The sequence below is a fragment of the Eupeodes corollae genome, chromosome 1 (genome assembly GCF_945859685.1).
Source record: "Eupeodes corollae chromosome 1, idEupCoro1.1, whole genome shotgun sequence".
Taxonomy (NCBI): Eukaryota; Metazoa; Arthropoda; class Insecta; order Diptera; family Syrphidae; genus Eupeodes; species Eupeodes corollae.
Genome location: NC_079147.1, coordinates 87092007 through 87115986, shown reverse-complemented (window position 1 = coordinate 87115986; position 23980 = coordinate 87092007). Strand labels below are relative to the sequence as shown.

The 23980-nt window shown below is 37.2% G+C and overlaps 2 protein-coding genes across 2 annotated transcripts in view; both read right to left on the bottom strand.

The window, feature by feature from the left end:
• LOC129943214 (5'-3' exoribonuclease 2 homolog) overlaps positions 1-23980 on the bottom strand; it is a 98683-nt gene that overhangs the window by 51776 nt on the left and 22927 nt on the right. The gene's annotated exons all lie outside the window — the stretch shown is intronic.
• On the bottom strand, positions 13310-14078 carry LOC129943223 (uncharacterized). The gene has a single exon (XM_056052525.1). The coding sequence runs from the start codon at positions 13987-13989 to the stop codon at positions 13408-13410; it is 582 nt and encodes a 193-aa protein (XP_055908500.1). The 5' UTR covers positions 13990-14078; the 3' UTR covers positions 13310-13407.

Sequence of the window (23980 nt, the reverse complement as noted above, 5' to 3'; positions counted from 1 at the left end):
ACCACCGTGAATAATTTCAAAAAAGGTGGAAGAAAATAGTGCCCGGTTTGATTTCGAGGAATATTTTAGTTCTGTACGAGACCGAGCAGATGAGAATAATACGCATACACGTCACGTCAGACCAAAAAAGGAAATTTTTGAAAAGCTAGTCTAGTAAGAAGAAGAAAAGTATTGCAGAGATCGTTGACGTCTTTAAGAAAATGGTCAAATTAAACAACTTGATTCAAATGATGCTTTGATGCTTTTGGTTGAGGCATAATTGTCAAAACATCAGCACATCAAGAACTTAATAAACCAAAAAACTGAAGCCGATTTTTTGTTCATGCTACGTTAAAGTTCTTAAAGAGAAACAAAAATGTTACCCAGCACTTCATACAAAAAAAAAAAAACAATCTAAGGAGGATTAAAGAACATTGGGTTCATAGTTCATAGAAACAAAGTGGAGGTAACTCAATTGATGGAAATATTGCCCAAAGATTTTTTGCAAAACACTTCCAAAATAAATGGTGTAAAGTAATCGATTATCGAAAGATGTGCAGTTATTTTAAAAACTTTGGTTTCAAAATCTAGTTTTGATAAATAGATTTTTAGTCGAAAACAATTTTTTACCTATTTTAGAAGCATTTTTTAAATTTTTACAAATCGGATGAATAAAATTAGTTCGAGAGATATTAAGAACCGAACAACAATTTTCACCAAATTTGCGTCCTATTTTTTGTAGATTTTATTTTTTTATGAAGAAACGGACTGTTGTTTTTTTTTTTATAAATAAAACTACTGACAATCGAAAACAATATTTTCTGTGAAATAAAAAGAGTTTAAAGACAATATTTGCAAGCTTTTTGAGTCGTAAGTATTTTTGTTAGGTTTTTATTTTTTGTAAGAAAAATAGATTTTCTTCAAAATTTGACTGAGTGTCGACAACAATATTTTTTAAAAGATAAAAGTAGTTTAAAGGCAATATCTCAAAGTTTTGAAAAGATATTTGAACCGAAAATCAATTTTTACCAACTTTTAGTAATTTTTTTGTTTGGGTTTTTATTTTTTGTAAGTTAGAATTAGCTGGAAGCCATAATCTCAAAGTTTTGAAAAGATACTTGAGCCAAAAATGAATTTTTACCAACTTTTATTTTTAGGTTTTTATTATTTGTAAAAAATTGTCAATTTTATTTTTCTCACAATTTTGCCAAATGTTGACAACAATATTTTTAAAAGATAAAAGTAGTTTAAAGCCAATATCTCTAAGTTTTGAAAAGATTTTCGGGTCGAAAATCAATTTTTACCAGCTTTTATTAATTTTTTTGTTTAGGTTTTTATTTTTTGTAAAAAAAAACTGTCAATTCGATTTTTCTCAAAATTTTACCGGATGTTAAAAGCGTTATTTTTCGTTGCTCAAAATTGTTTTGGAGATCAATTCGAGAAATCATTTTGTATTCGTAAAATGCTCGAGGTGACAAATTTTTGTTTTCAGTTGATTTGATTTATAAAAAAAACGTTATTTGGATTTTTTTCGAAAAATATATTGGTTTGGTATCACGTTACAATATATTATTTAAAATTTAATTCAAGTCTATAGCGTTTTGGGTTTGTAAGATATTAAGGGGTTAACCAAAATATGTTCACCTTTTTTTAAACTGCTACGGTAAAAAAACCACCGACGCAATTTTCTTGAGAGCCCTTTCTGCATATTTCTGCATTATTATCTGTATAACATAATTTATTTGAAGTCGATATCCCTACTGATTCTTAAGCTAAGATGACGAAAATAACGTCGCAAACGTACGGACGTACGAACGTACGTACACACGCACGCACAGACATCTTTCTAAAAATCTTTTATTTGACTCTATGGACCTTGAAACGCCGAGAAATGTCAAAATTTTAAATTTCCATTAGTTAAAATTAAATGTAGGGTTTTGACCGCAATTGGCCTTTTTCTTCTGCACAAAAGAAAAATAAGGAATATTTTCAGTAAGATAAATATGGCCAAACTATTACTAGAAATAAGATCAACTTATTTTTCTGGCCCCCTTCAACCCCCTTCCTTGGGCACACTATCGCATTTGGTTGGTGCAAGGTTGAGTGTATGCAAATTATTTTGTTGAAAGTGAATTTGAACCAATTTGGTTTTACAGTGAACATTGGAAAACGTGACCTAATTCAAACCGAGGGTGTTCATGTTTTTGAAGTTGTTCATGTTTTGGAATGTAACATGTTATGATTCAAATTATATTCCTACCGTATTGTCTTACTAACACACTTCAAAATTAAATCTTTTTTCTTTTTAATACTACATATTGTTGACTTCGCGACACCGTATTTTTTTGATAAGTTTGTTACGCTTTCTCCTTTTTTGAACCTTTCCAAAATGTCTGCTTTTTCGTTAAGTGTTAAAACCTTAACTTTCTTTGATAACATTTTTATGCATAAAATAAAACGTACGTTGATCAATGCAAGAGAAAAAAAAAAAACAAAACAAACACGAAAATGTGGTACGTAATACATATGCATACACATTCCTCGCGTTCGGCCAACCAAACGATAGGCTATATCCATAATCCAAAAAATGTTCAGATACGTTGAGTTTTTTTTGCATTTTCTGACATCAGCTGTTTTTTACAAGGGATTACAACAACACAAACAAATCCGGATCCGGATGTTGAAAAAAAAATCTGTTCATGTTTTAGAGCTTTTGAATTTGTTCACGTTTTAGAGTAGCCAATGTAAAAAATACAGTGTTCACGTTTTGGGGTAGTTCACATTTTGGTAGGTTCACGTTTTATGATGTTTACTGTATTTCACTTTGTTGCCGTTTGGCATTTTTGCACTTTTCAAAAGTGAAATAAGGCTTATTCTTGAAATTACCAAATATTCAATCGAGCTGATCGGTGTCATATCCATTTATATTCGTTGATAAGAATTGAATGACAAAATTCATTTGAACTAAGATACATACATTATTAAACAAAATTTTCATTCGTGGGTAGGCTTGCGAAAGAGTGTAATCTTTTGAGAATGCAATCTTTTGAGATTGTAATCTTTTGAGAATGCAATCTTTTATGACTTTATTGCTTAGATTGCATTCAATGGAGTCATCTAGAAATTAGGAATTAAAATTTTGAAATCACCAATTATTTAACCTTGAAAAGGTTTTACTGCAATCAATTGAGCACAATTTTTGAGACTTTATCCTTTCTTTTTTTGTGAGATCAAATGATTCGTAATTTGAAAATTTGTAGCCCAAATCTTTGGTTGAGTTCAATGAATGCAATCTTTAAATTGTATTCGAAAAATGATTTATAATGACTGCATTCTTTTACAAGCTTAATATGTTGAATCCCAGGTTGATCTAGATGTACTGTCTAGTATGTCGTGTACTTCAAAACCAAATATTGGTTCTTAGCCCAGATGTACCTACTAAGAAACGTTGTCGAAAACTCTATAGAAAGAGCCCGAAATGTCAACACATTTTGAAAATTTCAATGGTCAAACCATAGCCAACAGCTATAAGAAAAACAACCCTATTCGTATTAAAGGAACAATCATCAATAATTTCCATATTAATTCACAGTATCTAAAAAGAACTAAAAACAAATTCCACACACTTTCTAAATTCGTAATTATAGGTTTCATGTTAGGTCGATGATGATTATGGGTTCAGCCACCACTGCTACTGCTATTTGTTGTGCCCTCTCTTTTGAATGTCAATTGTTGGTACTTAAATGAGTAAACAAACCACCCTCTTGGTCAGACCACACCGATACCGACATCGCCACCGCCACCGCTTTTACCATTTACGCATATATATTATATTCTGCGAAGTAGGAATTCAAAGAGGGTGTCAAATTTAGTTTTCTCTCTATCAAATTCCATTCAGTCAACAACAACACCAAATAATCCTGTCGAATGCCAAAGGGAAGAAACTTCTGGCTCCGTATCCTGTGCAGTGCATACATATGAGAACGTTTAATAAAACCAACCCGACATAACATACAAAATCTACTTTGTTCAGTTCTGTTCTGTCATATGAGAGGACGAAAGGATATTTCCCGCATTTAATAGGGCGTACAATGACACCAGAAGCCGCTAGTAAAAGCAACAACAACACGACAGCAATATAATATAATTTGGAGGAAGGAAGAAGGGAATTTATTGGCTGCAAGCTGTCACTGCCTGTTATGATTAAATCTGACATGCCATTGTCCTCCAATTACACGCGTCATATACACTGAACTAACGGTAGCTATACATATTATAAGTAAGTTCGTGGTGTGAATTGTGTTTTTGATGGATCAAGCAAGAAGAGTTGGATGGGTGAGATGATGGATGTTGGTGAGGGAAGTGGTGAGGTGATATGGTATCTGGTAAAGTGTCAATTGTGTTCACAGGACATTGTGCATATAATATTTTATATTATTTGACACTTAGCATCAAAAAGAAAGAGAGAGATAGAGAGAAAGAGAATTTATATATAAATATGAAATTCATATTTGTCAAAGGAGATGACGCACAAAAGATGTCGCGTGTCCTTAAGCAAACTTTTGGTGTCCAATTTGAGTTTTGACATTCGTTCAATTTTAATGCATGCGTCACCGTTGTCGTCGGTCGTGTAGTGCCGTGTCATTTTAAGCTAAATAGTTTGTGAAACCTTTTTGGTACTTTTTAATTACAAAATATTTATTTGATTTTTGACATTTTATGTACACACCATAAATGTTCATTGAATGCCTGTGAGAAAAAAAGATTAAAAAAAAAAATTCAAACATGATATTTATTGGTTAAGCAATCTATTTGCAACGAGAAATTTTTTGACAAAGCAGTGCTGGAGTATCAAGTAAAAACAAAACTTTAAAACTTATTGGATTTTTGAGAAGTTGGGAGTTGATCCCAATTTTGGTCGAAAATAATGCTGGCCAGGCCATCACCGTCAACGGCGATCGCTATATGTCAATGATCACAAACATGATAATGGACAACGAAGACATATGGTTTCAACTACTAAATGGCGCTACGTACCACAGAACTCAAAGCATAATCGACCTGCCATTAGTGGAAAACCCTATAGTTTTTGCAAATATTTAGAAACATAATTGAAATAATGAAGACTTAACTCGATACAGGTATAAATTCAATAAAAAAAAGGCGTCAGAAGTAGATTGGTCTCTAAAACTCAAAGAAAATGCAAAGGAAATAATTTTGTGTTTTTTTTTAAATCTTTAATAAACAAATTAAGTTATTTAACTAGTTTAATAAAATAAATAAAATCATTTAAATTAAATTATTTCGTTTCATGACTTTGTTTTTCGTTTTCTTTGTTTATTGAAATAAAGGATGTTTATACAAGCGGCCATAAGTTGAGAAATGATAATGTAGTCTTAAGAATTGGTAAAGTAGTTTATCCAGCGAATTTCATAATAAGGTTTTACAGCGAAAAAGAGAGATCAGTGGATAGAGTTGTTTTATTTTAATTGTATTTGGCGTTCTGAGAATCCTCCAGTACTTAAAGGGAGGCTATTACATCCACACTGCTATGTGCGCTCTTTGGTCTGGAGGTGTTATTGGACCTTAATTTTTCGAAAACGACGATGAAACGAATGTCACCGTCAATTCGAAGCATTATGGTCAAATGTTAACCGACTTTTTTTCCTGCTATTGAAGAATATGATTTGGAGAATATGTGGTTTCAAAAAGACGGTGCCACATGCCACAAATCGAGCGAATATGGCGGCTTTATTGCAAGAGACATTTCCCGGACGTTAATTTCTCGTCATGGCGATATCAATTGGCCACCAAGATCATGCGATTTAATACCGCTGGACCTTTTTTTGTGGGGATATGCAAAAGACCGTGCTTACGCACGAGTAATTTTTCAAAAAGTGAACTTTGTTGCTCCGATTCTAAATAACAGGACTATAAGAGAAGGGTTCAGGACGTATAAATAAAACTGTACACCGAAATTTAGCTTTGTCAAATTTGTATTTCTAGCGCCATTTTTGCAACTAATTTTCCTGGACTGATAGGAAAATTTTACTTTTCCTATTTCAGCGCAGGGATTTTCAAATGGTAGACATGTGCATTCAAGAGGACACAAGCGTCCACAGGTTTTTCTCAAAACCCACTTCTGTCTATCAACTTCCACTCTCACCTCCCCGCGGTGAACATCGGGTGCCTAGTACCTCAACAGGAGATTGGGTTCCAACCACAGTGGAAAGCTGTTGGGGGCAGCAAACGAGAGAGGGGGAGAGGTCATTCCACTAAGGCACCTCTCCTTATCCAGACGGCAGCGGGGGAATTCCCGAGATGGAATCAACGGTGACGTCTAAAGTTCCAGTAAGGTTGAACTACTTAGTGAACACCTTATAGGGCTTCTTCAACTTATTCGGGGCCCAGGCCTATAAGGAGCGGTTTTATCCGGCTCCCCATCCTTGGAGTTATACTTAGGATCTGGTCCTCCAAGTTGGGGGTTGTGCCGTCGGGGTGACTTCCTGGCCACGTAGAAGCTTTCATAGTTGCGAACCACCAACAAGGCTCGGATACAGACGGATTTACTGTTGACAACCAACGCAAACTAATTAAGGACAACGAACTTCGGATATGCACGTGGAATGTTAGGTCCCTTAACAGACCACGTGCGGCCGAAGAATTAGCGGAGGCCCTAGACCGCTATAAAGCAGACATGACCGTTATCCAGGAAATACGATGGGATGGGATGGGATGGGATGGGATGGGATGGGATGGGACGGACAAAAAGAGGATGAAAAACTGCGATATTTACTATGGTGATTGCTGCCACGAAAACCAACAGCTGTTATTTGGATGCGGCTTCGTCATTGGCGCCAGACTTAGGCAAGAAGTCTTGAGCTGTAGGTGCATCAATGAACGCCTCATGACCATACGCATCAAGGCTAAATTCGGCAACATTATGTTCTTCGAGCTCCTAGACAAAACATATGAGCAGTGTCCTAGCTACGATATTAGAATAGTCCTGAGCGATTTTAATGCCAAGCTAGGAAGGGAAAACATCTTTGATGGAATAATCGGAAAGAACAGCCTGCACGACAACACTTCCGGCAACGGAGTCAGTACGCGTTTTCCAAACCTCAACATCCACAAAGGAACTTGGAGTTCTCCAGATCAATATACCGTCAACCAGATTGACCGTATTGCGATCGACGCCAGACACGCTTCCAGCATCATGGATGTCCGAACTTTTCGAGTAGCTAACATCAACCCGGACCACTTACTCGTTGTAGCCAAGGTAACACTTCGGGTTTCCAGACCCAAGGCATAGCAGGAAGGTCCTGGGAGAAGGTACAACGTAGCCAAGTCCATTTCCGACCGTATTACAAATAACCTCTCTCGAAGTTCTCTGCCGCCAACAGAATGTTTCGAAAACCAGTGACAACATTGCCAAGATGCAATCAGAGAAGCCACCTCTGACGTGCTGGGTTTTAAGCAGCCACCAACAATGAATCCTTGGTTTGATGAGGAAGCAAATACAGCCAAACAACAGGCACGCAAAGCGGCGCTGCATAAAAGGACGAGAGCTATTCTTGAGCTCTATGAGCAGAAGAGACGAGAGGAACACCGACTTCTCAGAAGGAAAAAGAGAGGGCATGAAAAGCGTGTGGTCGAAGATGTTGAGAGGTTTATAAGCAGGAATGAAGTTCAAAAGTTTTATGAACAGGTGAACCGAAATTCACAAGTACATAAACCTAGAACCGAAGACAAAACTGGAAAAATCATAGTGGAACCGCAGTCAATGCTGAGGATATGGAAGGACCATCACCGAATTCCGCTGTCAAGCAGGATGATCCATTTAATATAGACGACGAAAGCCAACAATCCCGTCCTCCCGGCTTAGACGAAGTGAAGATTGCCATATCTAAGTTGAAGTCTAATAAAGCCGCTGGGGCAGATGGCTTGAATGCCGAGCTCTTTAAAGCAGCTGGAGATAAATTGGTTAGGAGCATGCACCAACTTATCTGCAAGATATGGTTGGAAGAAAGCATGCCCCATGAATGGAACCTCAGTATTGTTTGCCTGATCCTGAAAAAAAAGGAGCCCCTCTAAACTGCACCAACTTTAGAGGAATCAGTCTACTTAACATCGCCTATAAAATCTTCTCTACCGTAATATGTGAACGTCTTAAGCCCATCGTCAACACAAAGCACCAAATCGACACTCACCATCTTTTCATCGATTTCAAGGCCGCATATGACAGCATCTACAGGGACGAGCTGTATAGAGGCATGTCTAGTTTTGGCATCCCTGCCAAACTCGTCCGTTTGTGCAACATGACCATGGAGAATTCACGCTGCCCATAAAGGTTGGAAACAACTTAACAGAAGCTTTCGATTTCAAAAAAGGTGATGCACTATCATGCGTCAACACTAGAGGCACTATCTTTCAAAAGTCTGTCCAATTACTGGCATATGCTGATGACATTGACATAGTCGGAAGAACTCAGCGTGGGGCTTTTGTGAGTATTGAGGCAGAGGCGGCAAAAATGGATTTAACGGTTAATGAGGGCAAAACTAAGTACATGCTGTCGTCAAGAAAGGACACACAACACCGACGTCTTGGTCAAAACGTCACCATCGACAGACGTAACTTTAAGGTAGTCAAGGACTTCGTCTACCTAGGCACCGCTGTAAACGCAGAAAACAACACCAGCGCTGAGAACAAACGCAGAATAACTCTTGCTAACTGCTGTTCCTTTTGACTTAGAAAGCAATTGAGTGGTAAAGTCCTCTCTCGAGGGACCAAAGTGTCTCTATATAAGACCCTTATCATCCCCGTTCTGCTATACAATGCAGAAGCATGGATTATGACAAAAGCGGATGAAAGCACCCTGGGTCGCTTCGAGAGAAAAGTTCTTCGCGTTATCTACGGTCCCGTATGCATCGAAGGGGAGTGGAGGAGAAGATGGAACGACGAGCTGTACGGACTGTACAGCTCCGTAGACTTAGCCAGAAGGGTAAAAGTCCAACGACTAAGATGGCTGGGTCACGTAGAGCGCATGGAAACCAATGCTCCGGCCCGGAAAGTCTTCGAATCCACACAGAGGGACCGAGCTAGATGGAGAAGTTTGTTGGGTGAGCCGCTAGTTCACACAGAACTGTAGCGCTACCTTAAGTAAGTAAGTAAGAAGTAAATAAGTAAGAAGAAAGTAACTAACAATTTTTTAAGTTAATAGAAACATTCGTTTGAATTTTGTAAGTCGAAAAGGTGTCGAAACCGAGAAAATATAAACACGTAGAATAATTTTTACATTTCTGGCCTAAGACTTTTAACAGAAAAATACATGTTTTAATGTAAATGATTTTATTGTTTTTGAACATTTACTCCAATACTGATGGTATTCCACCATTTTTTATTTTAGTTTAATTTGACGTAGAAAATCATTGTTTCCAAAATTTGTTCTGATTCTTGGGAAGAAAAAAATTTAGTTAGATGTCAAATCAAAACTCTGTGGTGGTTGACTACGTTTTGAATGGTGAACTCAATTCATTCGAAGTCTTTTACTAGTTTTCTGAATTTTATCAAACACTTTGTACATGCTTATTTTTCATTACGAATTGACCATTGACATTCTTCAAGTGGTACAGCCGACTATTTGCTTGGAGTTTCATTAAGCACGAACATTTTTATTATTTTTATTGGATTAAGTTCATCTTGAAATGTCGTTATACGTACAGCCAACTGCTGTATAGTTGCAGAATACATGATCCAACACTTGTGAAGAAATTCTTGAGACACGACCAAATAATTTCTAGAGCATTTCCTTATACCAATCGACAATAACCTTTCCAGAAAGAGTCTTAAAATATGTTTATTTCAACGTTAACATTTCTTGATATGAATGAATATCATATACTAGTGGTACTAATTTTCAAGCAACGTCCATCGTTTGGTTTGTTTTCAATTTTTCAAAACAACTGATTTTGTGTAGACCCTCAAGTAATTCGTCTTTGAGCGAAATGCGTCAAGAATTGTTTTGGCTAACCCATAACTTAACAGTGTTATAGGATAAAGCTTTAGTGCCACGCCCGCACAGTGTGTTGAGTGTAGGGGCCACCAGGAAATTTTCCTTATCTGATGAGGATAAGTGTTTATCACAAATTAGATATTTTTTAACTACAGGATCATATTTCTTTTCTGTTCGTTTAATTTTCCTTTGAGAGGAAAGAAATGGGTCCGACATCAAAATTAAATGATTCATAACGTCTTTACAATTGTTTGACCTTGAAGACTTTCTAGCGTGGTCAAGTCTAGTTCGACGAAAAGTTTTGTGTAAGCCTTCTAGAGCATCTTCGGACATTTGTCCTATTGGTATTTCAAAACTTTTCATTATTCGGGCTCCAAAATACCTTCTACATTTAATTTTGTTAGTACAAACTGGAAAACATGTGGTACTTTGATTGATGGTGCAGTCAACCATACCTCAAAAAGCTCTCTATTTGAACACATTCTGTTAAAAATGCATGAAAAAAAAGGTTGTATTAAGGAAAAAGGCAGGTATAGGCAGACGAAACTTACTTTTCTTAAAAGATCTTAATCTTGTCTTTATTTTCAAAAATATATTTTTACAACAAGTAGGGACACGCGAAAAGTAGGTCAATTCAAATACAGCACTCTCTACGCAATAATAACCTCGAAGTTAACCTTGATTTAAAACCCTACAACTGCAGTTAGCGAACTAAAAAAAACAGTGAAAATAACTGTGCTTATCAGAGATCATGAAACAATTACAAATTAATCCGTTATTATTTATTAATCTTAAACGCCACGCATATTGCTTCCCTCTCTAGTCTATTCTTATTTTGAGTAAGCCACTTAATGTTACATTCAGCGAGTTGTGCTTATAGCTGGCGGTCGAGCTTTATCATAATAATCTCTAAGATGTTTTCTCGGGAATGTTAGCTTCAATTTGGCTTATTTGGAAACAAGACAGTAAACATTTTTTTTTCGATTTTTTATCCACTGTCCAACACACTGTGCGCCGGTGCGTCGATTTAAACTAATCAACGCATTCTAGCCTTGATAATCCATTTCGAAAGTCGTAAGAAATCACTTTTGTTTTATAATAAACACACACTTAAGGGGATATTACTACCCTTATTATGCAGAGGCACAGAGTGAGCACTAGGAAGAGGAGAGAAGGTTTAAAAGGAGATGTCGGTGCACATTGGTTTTGAATTCCTGAATATTGCAATGACTAGGAAAGACAGAGTGTGGTAAGGCATTCCACATTCGCGTAGTACGGCTAAAGAACGAATCTCTGTATTTGACAGTACGGCCGAAGTTGGGCTAGAGGGTATACTGATGAGCATTCCTAGAAGCGCGAGTATTACGGTTGAAGTGTTTAAGGGGAGGAATGCAACTGGCTATTTCACTGGAGCATAAGCCGTTAAAATAACGGTAAAAAAAGGGTCAGACAAGAGACAAAATAATTCAGCCTCAAATACCAAAATAATCAGAGTAAAGTAATTTTCAAAAGGACAAACTTTTCAGCGGCAAGTGCAAATAATTTTGGGAAAGAATTTAGGTGTGAAGCCAGGGGCAAAAATTGAAGTTTGAAAAGTTGACCGAAGATCCACTTTTTGGTCGAAACATTGTGTTTAATGAATACGTGAACAATAAAAACTGACGTATTTGGAGTGAAGAGCAGCCACAAGCATTGCAAGAGCTACCATGGATCCAGTAATCCAGTGATTGACGTACTGGAAGCCAATATCAAAGCATTTATTTGTGAAATAACGATCAAAATGTTAAAAAGAGTATGCTAAAATTTTAACTAAGCGGACGAACTTTTTAATGCGCACAGCGTCAACATTTGCCCGAAATAATCTTTAAAAAATTAAATTTTATCGACCGTAATGTCAATTCGAATAAATATTTCATGAATTTTTCTAAACTTGTTTTAAAATTTCCGAAAGCTTTTAAAAAAATCACTCTTAACGCATAACTTTTTACTTTCGACTGTGACACTCTGTATTTAAAAATTACTAAATTTTAAGAATTTTTTGAACTCTCCGTAATTCCTAGATTTAAGTTTTCTGGTTACGTGTACGTGAATATTCACTGTACATTTTTATTTTTTTTTTTATTTTATTTTTTTTTAATTTTAAGAAAAGAAACACCATCTTCAAATTTTCATCTGCCATAATTCATCGACATCGCGCAGTTGATGGCGCCCCTAGATATTATCGGTAATGTGGGTGTGAGGTTTTTGAGAGATAAAACAATTTTCGTGATAATTTTCCGATTTTACATCACATCTCTGGAAAATCAAATACTTGAGCACGTACATTTGTGGCAATTATGCGAACTCATATAGGTGTTTTCTGCATGAGTGCAGTTTATCTTTGTTGTACAAATGGATAGATGAATGGATGAATCTCTCAGCACCCCCAAAGCCTTCCGAATTGTCGGATAAGGTATTCCTTTACGTGATATACGGGGTGAGAGATTGGAATGGTAAGAGGACATAGGACATACATTGGTGTCGTATATTAATTCGTGCCAATAGCTGATTTCTTTTATTCGCAATGCAAAGCTACAACTCATATACATATACCCAAATTGAAATCATCATCCTTCAGTCGGTGTGGAACAGAACCAGGAACACCGACTCTGTCACTGGAAAGGACAAAGAGCAAGACTTTGAATAAATCGATTTCATGTAATTACTACAATTTGACAATTCGCACATTTTCCAACAACTCAAGGACATCGATGAGTTCGAGAGGTTTTGCGTGTCCTACGAGTCCATTTGTCAATATGATGTTCCAATGCTAAATGTGGGAAGGTTTAGGGCTCTATATACATATATCTACTCGTGTATAGATGAATAAAGTTAAGAAGCCCAAACCATAAGCTCTATAGGCTACCTATGTATAAAAGGAAGTTTGATCTCAAGTGTCAAACGTTGACTACGCTTGTGTGTTATTGGTGGCAAACAACAGGGTTCGGCATAGGATTTTGGTTTACTTGTGAACTTCGTGATTATTCCACAAAATTCGGGTCTGGGTTTTGTACAAGTAACACATACCTTCTTTCATATTTTTTGGGGGTTGAATTCTATTCGTGTCTTTGGAAGTTTCTCGTAATAAAGGGGATCTTTATAGAAGACTTGAAAACCGAATACCTACCATTAGATACCACAATGGTATTTGTTTGTTAAGTTTCAATACCCATCGACACGCTTATTTGGTGTTGAATAAGTTCTAAATTTGTTTGCTAACTCTTGAGAAAATCCTAATGCATAAGGCATAAAGAAAAAAGTCATGTCTTGATGATTTCTCAGAAGTAAAGAAATTGCGTTTTTGTTTCGAGTGAATGCAAACCAATAGTAATTTATTTTATTAAAGAAAGGGCTTTAAGATACACAGAATCTTCATATTAGTTGTGCCTCGTGTAAGCATGAACTTGAAGACCACCATATTTCTTATTGATATTTATAAATTCTTCAAAAGATACTGGTTCATCAGTTTTCGAGGATGCTTCCTGAATCATCTCTTGCAGCTCTTCGTCATTTAAATCCTCCCCTAACTCCAAAGTTACTCGTTGAAGATCTTCAAATGAGATATTTCCAGTGTTGGAAACATCAATCAATCGAAAAGACTTTAAAATTTCTTCTTTTGTATCTTTTTGTGACATTTTTCCAGCGATGATATGAAGAAAATCATCGAAGGAAATTTTTCCTTTAGCATCTTTGTCGACTTCAGCTAACATTGCTCGTAATTGATCCATTTTGGTTTCATAGCCAAGTGCACTAATGGCAACACGCAATTCTTCAAGGCCAATCCAACCAGTTCCATTAGAATCGAACGAATCAAAAGCTAACTTCAAGTCGGCTTTTTGTTCGAGTGTTAGTTCATGATTTGGGCCGATTTTTGCAGGGCCACCAAAATTTTTTTGTTTGACAGATTTTCGTGAATCTGATGTTGATGCTGATATTGAAATATCATCCAGTTCCGACATTACTTTTTATTCTTTATCAATTCTTGTTGTAAGTGATTTTATTTTTAAAATGAAAAATTAACTGACAGTTGAGATATCGTAAATTGAAAATATCACAGTATACGAGTATATATTCCCAAACTCTCGACAAGTACGTGAACGCCACCATAATTTTTGTCAGGAGTTCTGCCCTTACATATGTAACCAAATGAGGAAACATCAAAATGAGGCGAATGTAAACAGCGTAATTGAATTGAAGGTAACTAAAATTTGCTGACCACATTAAAAGTCACCATCTATTGCTTTATTTTCTTCGTTACTAGCAGCGCCTGCAAAAAAGCAAATCAGTAAAAGAGCAATTACCAAGTGAGTTGTTAAGCTAAAGCTTAACTACACTATTGGACAATCTGCCAATATTGGCCAAATTGCCAAAAGTCTTCCAATACTATCAAATAAGGTGAAAATGTCCCTTTATAAGGTTTTTGTATTTTATCCAAATATTAGACAATTTGATGTTCAAATGGTAGACATGTGCATTCAAGAGGACACAAGCGTCCACAGGTTTTTCTCAAAACACACCTCTGTCTATCAACTCCTACTCTCACCTCCCCGCGGTGAACATCGGGTGCCTAGTACCTCAACTGGAGATTGGGTTCCAACCCCAGTGGAAAGTTGTTGGGGGCAGCAAACGAGAGAGGGGGGGAGAGGTGTTTCCACTAAGGCACCTCTTCTTATCCAGGAGGCAGCGGACGAATTCTCGAGATAGAATCAACGGTGGCGTCTACAGTTCCAATAAGGTTGAACTACTTAGTGAACACCTTATAGGGCTTCTGCACCATATTCGGAGCCCAGGCCTGTAAGGAGCGGTTAATCCGGCTCCCCGTCCTTGGAGTTATACTAAGGATCTGGCCCTCCAGGTTGGGGGTTGTGCCGTCGGGGTGACTTCCTGGCCACGTAAAAGCTTTCATAGTTGCGAAGCACCAACAAGTCCCGGATACGGACGGATTTACTGTTGACAACCCACGCAAACTAATTAAGGACAACGAACTTCGGATATGCACATGGAATGTTAGGCCCCTTAACAGACCACGTGCAGCCGAACAATTAGCGGAAGCCCTAAACTGCTGCAAGGCGGATATCACTGCCTTCCAAGTAGTGCGATGGAATGGACCGGGCAAACACAAACTAAAAGACTGCGATGTATACTACTGCGACTGCTACCCAGAACAAAGACAGCGTCTATTTGGGTGTGTATTTGTTGTTGGAACTAGGCTCAGGCAAAAAGTCTTGGGTTTCAACAGTGTGAGCGAGCGCATCACGACAATCCGCATCAAGGCTAAATTCGCCAACATAAGCCTAATATGCGCGCATGCCCCAACAGAGGAGAAAGATGAAGACACCAAAGACATATTCTTCGAGCTCTTGAACAAGACATATAAGCAGTGCCCTGGCTATGACATTAAAATTATCTTAGGAGATTTTAATGCCAAGCTAGGAAGAGAAGACATCTTTGGTGGCATAATCGGGAGATACAGCCTGCACGACACTACCTCCGACAACGGATTCAGGCTGGTCAATTTCACTGCGGGCGAGACGTTCTGGTAGCTAGTACGCAGTTCACACATCTTAATATCCACAAGGGGACATGGAAATCTCCTGATCAATCAACCGTCAACCAGATTGACCACATTGCGATCGACGCACAATTCTCCAGTATCCAGGATATACGAAGATTCCGAGAGGCCAACATTGACTCGGACCACTCGGACCACTACCTCGGATATCCCGATCCAAGCCAAAACAAGGAAGTACTGTGAGAAGATTCGACGTTAGACGGCTACAATCGCAAGAGACTGGCATGTCCTTTTCCGATCGAGTCTCCAGTTACCTCTTAAGGAGTCGTATGCTGCCTGCATTAAGCATTGAAAACCAGTGGCAACATTGCCTTGCAGTCATCAGAGCTGACGCCTCTGAAGTGCTAGGTTTCACACGGCTACCACAGCGAAACCCCTGGTTTGACGAAGAATGCCGGCAAGCGCACGCAGCGAAACAAGAGGCATACAAAACGGCGCTGCACAAAAGGACTAGAGCTGCTCGAGAGCTCTACGAGCAGAAGAGGAGAGAGGAACACCGGCTTCTTGGATGGAAAAAAGAGAGCATGAGAATCGCGCGATTGAGGAGATAGAGGGATGTCGCAATAGGAATGAGGTTCGTAAATTTTACCAAAGGGTAAAAAAAACCTCCCAAGGGTACCAGTCACGAACCGAAGCCTTTAAAGACGATCAGGGGAACATCGGAGACCCTCTAAATTGTGCCAACTACAGAGGTATCAGTCTCCTCAACATTGCATATAAGATCCTCTCTGCCGTATTATGCGAACGTCTAAAGCCGTTTGTCAATAACCTGATTGGTCCTTATCAGTGTGGCTTCAGACCAGGAAAGTCCACTATCGACCAAATTTTCAAACTACGGCAGATCTTGGAAAAAACCCAGGAACTTCAAATCACCATCTCTTAATCGTTTTTAAAACCGCGTATGACAGGATCTATAGGGAAGAGCTCTACATGGCAATGTCTTGTTTCAACGTCCCTGAGGCGCTGAAGCCTGGACCCTGTCAAAGAAAAATGAGAGCGTCTTAGGATGCTTCGAGAGAAAAATTCTTCGGGTGATTTTTGGTCCCGTACGCATAGATGGAGAATGGAGGAGAAGATATAACGACGAACTGTACGGGCTGTACAGCGACACTGACCTAGTTAGCAGAATTAAAGTCCAACGGCTTAGATAGCTAGGTCATGTAGAGCGGATGGACATCAACGCGCTAGCCCGGAAGGTCTTCGAATCCAATCCCGAGGGACGGCGCAGTAGAGGAAGACCGCGACTCAGGTCGCGCACTCAGGTGGGAGAGGACCTCAACCAACTTGGCGTGCGAAACTGGAGAGAGCTAGCAAGGGACCGAGCTGGCTGGAGACGCTTGTTGGTTGAGGCCCAGGTCCGCCCCGGACTGTAGCGCCACCAAAAGTAAGTAAGTAAGTATTATGAATGAATAAATCTTAATCTATCTATCTATCTAATAATAATGTAAAAAAGTTTCAGTGTTGGTTTGGTCAGGGCTGTCAAAATGGCGGTGTGACAAAATGAAGGTGTTCCAAATTTGAATTTTTGTGAAGAGGGAGTAAAATCACGTGCTTTCAACTATCAAAGTGATGTTTTAGAGAAGGTTGTGAAGCCCTTAACATCTTAGAAGCGGGCAAACTTCGCTATCCCTAAAAGTCGTGCGGGCAGCGATTAATAAATTGCCAAATCTTTTAATAAAGTGTTTCAAGGCTAAGGGTAGCCAATTTAAATAATTTGTTTACACATTTATAACGTCAATTTAATACAAAATAAATATGGAGAAAAGAATTTTGTTAACTGGTTTATTATTTGAATAAGACGTATTTGCTTGACGGACAGAACTTATGGCAGGACTAAGTAAATTAGGTTTTATTCACGAATGGAAGAAAATTTAACTTTAAAGACAATTAATAATTTTCTCATAAACATACTCGAGCTACGGTGGAGCAAGGTAGTGGGTCGATCATCGAATGAGAATGTTTTTCAAATTTTGGTGTTAGTAACCAACAGTTTGTAGAAGTTAAAATGTATAAAATGGCTAACATTAATATTTTCAAACACCATTTGGGGTCAAGTTTCATTGAGTTAGGAATAAAAGACAATACCTGTGTTCTGTTGGAAAATCTATCAATAGCATAGTTGGATTTTACACGATTAACAAAAACAATATCCGCAGTATGAATACTACCGATAAAAGTTAAAGAATCTTACTACAGGTGCGCTTTTGACATTTATACGAGTCTCGAATGGATCTTATGTGATTTCGTACTCAAATGTTGGTAAGATTGATATTGCATTTGTATCTCGATGGCTGTGTTCGTTGAGTAGTTGCGCATTTGGAGTCATGTGTTTTTGATTGGGGAAAAAAATCAATCTGTTACTGTTGATATTATTTAGTTTTGTTAATCAAAATTTACTAACTGGGTTTATATTGCAAGAGACAAAAATAGAAAAGATAGATAAGTTTTTCTTTGTTTCCACCAAAACTTTATCTCAGTTTAGATTAAATCAATTTGTTTAGTGTTTTAAAAATGATTAAGTTTGACAGCACTTTCTAAAACGCAAATGGTCTTTCGATGTTTCTTATGAAGTGCAAGTGAGATAGTTTGATTCGTGTTAAACAATGAACGAGTGAAACTGAATAGTTCAGCACCATATAAGAATATGCTACCTACTCCATGTCCATTTTTTTAATTTGATTAAAACAAATCTATATTTTTTGTTCATAAACATGCAAATAAACAGACCATAATGTATTATCTGTAAAACCGACTCCACACAGGTTTTTCTTCATAAATTTCTTCATAAACTCATTTCAACTCAATTCAGGTATATAAAGAATTGAGGAGAGCTTCAATCTTGCTTCAACACCACATGTTAATGTAGTAGTTTATGAAGAAACCCCATATTTTTTATTATCGACACCTGTTGACTTTTTATTTTTTATTGAATTGAAGATGAGCTGAAGCTCAACCTTCGTCACTAATAAGCGACTTGGTCCCGTTTGCTCGGCGATTATGGCATTTGCCAAGGAATCGTCATTGAACCGCATGAAACCGCTGTTATCAGATCGCCATTGTGTCATATCATTTCGAAGGTAAAAGTGATTAAGTAGGGCTCTGTTTTCCAGGTCGTGGTTGGGGCGAATACTAACATTCACCTTGTACACTTGCTGGAAAGCAGCTCCGACCACCTCCACTTTTTCCTTCGAATCTTCAATTATGTTAAAGTCATCGTCGAAGATGGCTTCCTCTGGACATATTTGCGCTGTCATGAATACGTCTCTGTTCTCTTCAGTTCTTTGGAGTTTAAGACACAGAAGGTCATTATCGTCTTTTTTCCTGAATATCTTGTTGATTTTGGGAAACATACTAGGGTCACTCGAATTAACTGACCGGATATTGCTGTTCTAGTTTAGAGTTTACACATCACATTAATTTGATTGTTAATAAAGCAAGTTCTATGCTTGGTTTTATAAAACGCTGGGCAAAGGAGTTCAATGATCCATAATTGCCTTGTTCGTCCTCATTTTGAATATGCTTTGCAGGTATGGACTCCCTATTACGAAATTCAAAGAAAACGTATTGAATCAATTCAACATAATTTCATTCGATATGCCCTAAACGGTCTTCCTTGGGATGATCCTTACGATCTGTCTCCCTATGAAAATTGAGTTAGTATTCTTTCATCAACTAATACTATGGGAAGAATGAAGCTTTAAGTCGAATGAGCACTTTATAAAACTTAAACTATTCATCGATAGATTTAAATTTAAATAAGGCGCGATTAAAATCATTGTTAAGAACCAGTGCTCCACTATCGTAAACGTCTTTATTTTTTTTTATTTTTTGTTGTTCTGTATTAATTCATGTTAAACGTTAATTATGTTTTGTATTTTGTGCGTGTGTTAGGCTTTAGTTGTATTATTTTTTACTAACAACTAACACATGCACTTATGATGAGCCTCTAATCGTAGTTTACGCTTGCTATAAGCTTACTACTTTACTAAAAAAGACAGTGTTGAAAAGCTTTATCTTAAGAATTGTTTTTTTTTTTCAACAAGCCAATGATTCAAGCAGAATGCCTTTAAAACTCGTGAAATCTCATAGGGAATACGTGATTAGATATCAAAGGGTAGGTTTGGAAGACAGAACCGAAAATATGAAAGAGGTATGGGTCTTGGTTAAAAAATCATGGAAGGAAGTGCAACGCCGCTGCACAGTGCTTCGAGTAGTGGACCAAAATAAAACAAAAATGATGTTATTTTTATGTTTTAAGCTAAAAAACTGTTTTTAAACATGTTTATATACTTAAATTTGTTTTTGTTTTTTTTCTCTTCTTCGTTAACTAGCGGGACTTTTTGCGAGACGCTACGGAGTTTGGTTGAAAACTTCTAGGAATCTGCCAAAAAGCATTCTAATTTTTTTAGAGAATGCAGAGTATGTTGAATAACCGTGTACCAGGCGTGGAAGGCCGCTCAAAACATTTTCTGATCTATCCCAGAAATCCAAAAAAGTAGAGTTTCTGAGCTTCTAAAATCTAAGTCTAAGATTTCGCGGTAAAATTGTCGAAGCGGTAATAAGCGAGTATTGACACCACAAGAGGTATTGGCATTATATTTAGATCTTGATCTTTCTGAAAAAAATATATAATGTCCTGCGTTCAGTTATTAATTCCTTACATAAAAATTGCACTTCAAGCTTGTATAAATTGATAAAAGTCAAAAAGTCAATGCTTCCTATGAAAAGAGAGGTTACTGAAAATTCGCCCACAGTTGAGCTTCAGGAACTTCTAAACAAGACAGGGGAAAGTATTGCAGAAATATCAGGCATTCATCATAAATCAAATGCAACGCTTTTTTGCAAATGGGGGTTTGATCGGAGTTCTGGCCATAGCCAGTATAAGCAAATGTTAAGCGATTCATAGAACATAGACGAATTTCTCATTTAGGTGCTCTATCGCCTTTGAAGCTCGTTGATAATAATAATGGCATGGAGTTGTGGAAAAGACTTCGATCTTCTTCAACCATGTTTTGTCGACGGATCAAACTTATATTTATAAAAGAATGCTCAGAGCTTATGAGAAATAAGGAGGCTAAAATGAAATCTCTCATAGGTAAGCATTTTAGGCGTTGATAGGTGTTTGTTCTGTGTACCTAGTTAGCTAAATGTGAGTGCCCAATATTGTTTTTAAATTTCAATTTAATCAAATTTGATTAAATCTATTCAAATCTATTTTGTTTTTTTAGTTAAAACCGTGTTGTCTTCTCTTTCAACATGTTGCTTTCCTTGTAAGAAAATACCTTTTACTATAGAACAGCTCACTTCGACAACTTTCACCAAAAAAGGTTGTAATTTCCAAATTTCGTTTAATTTGATGTTTACTATGGTTGCAGGCAGTATTTGTAATATTTTGTCAAACATAAATTCATCATCTAGATGTTATATCTGTGGTGCAACGCCGAAAGAAATAAATTCCCTTCAAATTCAAGAAAAACCAACAAGAGCAGAAAACTTTCGGTTCGGACTCTCAACCCTGCACTCATGGATAAGATGTTTTAAATGTCTATTACATATTGCCTGCAGACTGCCTTTCAAATCATGGCGAGTTCTGAAAGGCACTGAAAACAAAACCAATTTTTGAAGAAAGAAAAAGTCACATTCAAAACTTTTTTTAAAAGTAGATTGGTTCTCAAGATGGTAAAACCGCAAGACGTTCTTTCAAAATTCAAAAATAACTGCCGAAAGAACAGGACTTGATGAACAGCTAATACATACATCAATAAAGGGTGATTTTTTTGAGGTTAGGATTTTCATGCATTAGTATTTGACAGATCACGCGGGATTTCAGACATGGTGTCAAAGAGAAAGATGCTCAGTATGCTTTGACATTTCATCATGAATAGACTTACCAACGAGCAACGCTTGCAAATCATTGAATTTTATTACCAAAATCAGTGTTCGGTTCGAAATGTGTTTCGCGCTTTACGTTCGATTTATGGTCTACATAATCGACCAAGTGAGCAAACAATTTACTTTATTGGACATTAAACCAACCACACGAATGCGTACAGTGCGTACAGAAGAGAATATTGCGTCTGTTTCTGAGAGTGTTGCTGAAGACCGTGAAATGTCGATTCGTCGCCGTTCGCAGCAATTGGGTTTATGTTATTCGACCACATGGAAGATTTTACGCAAAGATCTTGGTATAAAACCGTATAAAATACAGCTCGTGCAAGAACTGAAGCCGAACGATCTGCCACAACGTCGAATTTTCAGTGAATGGGCCCTAGAAAAGTTGGCAGAAAATCCGCTTTTTTATCGACAAATTTTGTTCAGCGATGAGGCTCATTTCTGGTTGAATGGCTACGTAAATAAGCAAAATTGCCGCATTTGGAGTGAAGAGCAACCAGAAGCCGTTCAAGAACTGCCCATGCATCCCGAAAAATGCACTGTTTGGTGTGGTTTGTACGCTGGTGGAATCATTGGACCGTATTTTTTCAAAGATGCTGTTGGACGCAACGTTACGGTGAATGGCGATCGCTATCGTTCAATGCTAACAAACTTTTTGTTGCCAAAAATGGAAGAACTGAACTTGGTTGACATGTGGTTTCAACAAGATGGCGCTACATGCCACACAGCTCGCGATTCTATGGACATTTTGAGGGAAAACTTCGGAGAACAATTCATCTCAAGGAATGGACCGGTAAGTTGGCCACCAAGATCATGCGATTTGACGCCTTTAGACTATTTTTTGTGGGGCTACGTCAAGTCAACACAAATAAGCCAGCAACTATTCCAGCTTTGGAAGACAACATTTCCGAAGAAATTCGGGCTATTCCGGCCGAAATGCTCGATAAAGTTACCCAAAATTGGACTTTCCGAATGGACCACCTAAGACGCAGCCGCGGTCAACATTTAAATGAAATTATCTTCAAAAAGTAAATGTCATGGACCAATCTAACGTTTCAAATAAAGAATCGATGAGATTTTGCAAATTTTATGCGTTTTTTTTTTTTTTAAAGTTCTCAAGCTCTTAAAAAATCACCGTTTATAATTAAATTTTCTGAATTGCTTTCCGAAGTTAAAGAAAAATATCTGGACCTCTACAGCTGGCTCTATATGCCTATAAGTGTACATAAGCTACTGATATATTGTGCAGGCGTAATTTCATCTTTTGAAATACCTATATGGCAGCTTTCTAGAGAGGCTTTAGAAACAAGTCATAAGGAGAAATCGCCTTTTTCATACGAGAAAATCATCCCTGGTGAATACAAATGAAGATGTCTAGACAACGTTACTTTTAAAATCTGATCCTTTCATATTAAATATGAGACAAACAAATACAAGGCTTTCAAAAAACACTTTAAACTCCCCTTGAAAACTCCTATAGTGATCTTTCGTCGGAATAGTTCTTAATTTTCTTTAATAATAGACATTTTTGTATTATAAAATTATTATTTATACAAGCAATAAAAATGACCCTTACGTACATACTTCAGAAAATCTTGTATTCTTTTATATTTTGTGGTTGTTCAATATCCGTATTGTAACTTTTGTACATCCAAATAATCCTAAAATTTGAAATTCTTGGTTTGCAGCTAATATTTATATGGGTGTATGTAGGGCATTCCAACTACCGCAAAAAACAATAATCTTAAGGATTAAAATATGGAGTTCCCGAGGAAAATCAATTATTTCATGCTCTTTCCAAAGTAACTTTTTACAGTCAAGGTATTGACAGATTTTAAACTGGCATGTCTCAAAAGAGAATTCCTTCTCTGACCACAAATACATTCAGTTTGAGCTCAAAGATGTAGCAAATACATCTACGGGATTTCGAAATCACCGGAATACAAACTGGGAGCGTTATAGGGAGGTACTAGCACAACTGCTTAATCACAACCTTCTTAAAAGCTCCTCCAGTAAAGATGAACTAGACCTTTCTGTAAATCATCTCACCGAACCCTTAAATAAATCAATGAGATCTTCATGCCCTGTAACCATTTTAAAGGGTAAAAAGAAACCTCATTGGTGGCATAAAAAACTAGAACCATTCAGAAAGAGCTGTCGCAAACTCTTCAACAGATCTAAGTATACCAGATCTCCTTCTGACTGGGACTTATACAAACAAGCTCTAAAGCAATATAAAAAAGAATTAAGAAAGAGTAAGAGGTCTTCTTGGAGAAATTTTTGTGGTAAAATAGAAAATACTTCAGAAGCCTCAAGACTCAGGAAAATTCTCTCAAAAAGTCCAACAATACCCAGTGCTTTAAAGACAGAAGCAGGCACGTGGACTATCACAGATGAAGAATCTCTTAATCTGTTATTAGACACCCACTTTCCAGGTAGTTCTAACATACTCAACGACTTAACATCAGAGTCTCAAGCTTCTACAA

Coding starts and splice junctions, on each gene's coding strand:
- LOC129943223 (XM_056052525.1), bottom strand. CDS start 13,989: ATGTCGGAACTGGATGATATTTCAATATCAGCATCAACATCAGATTCA.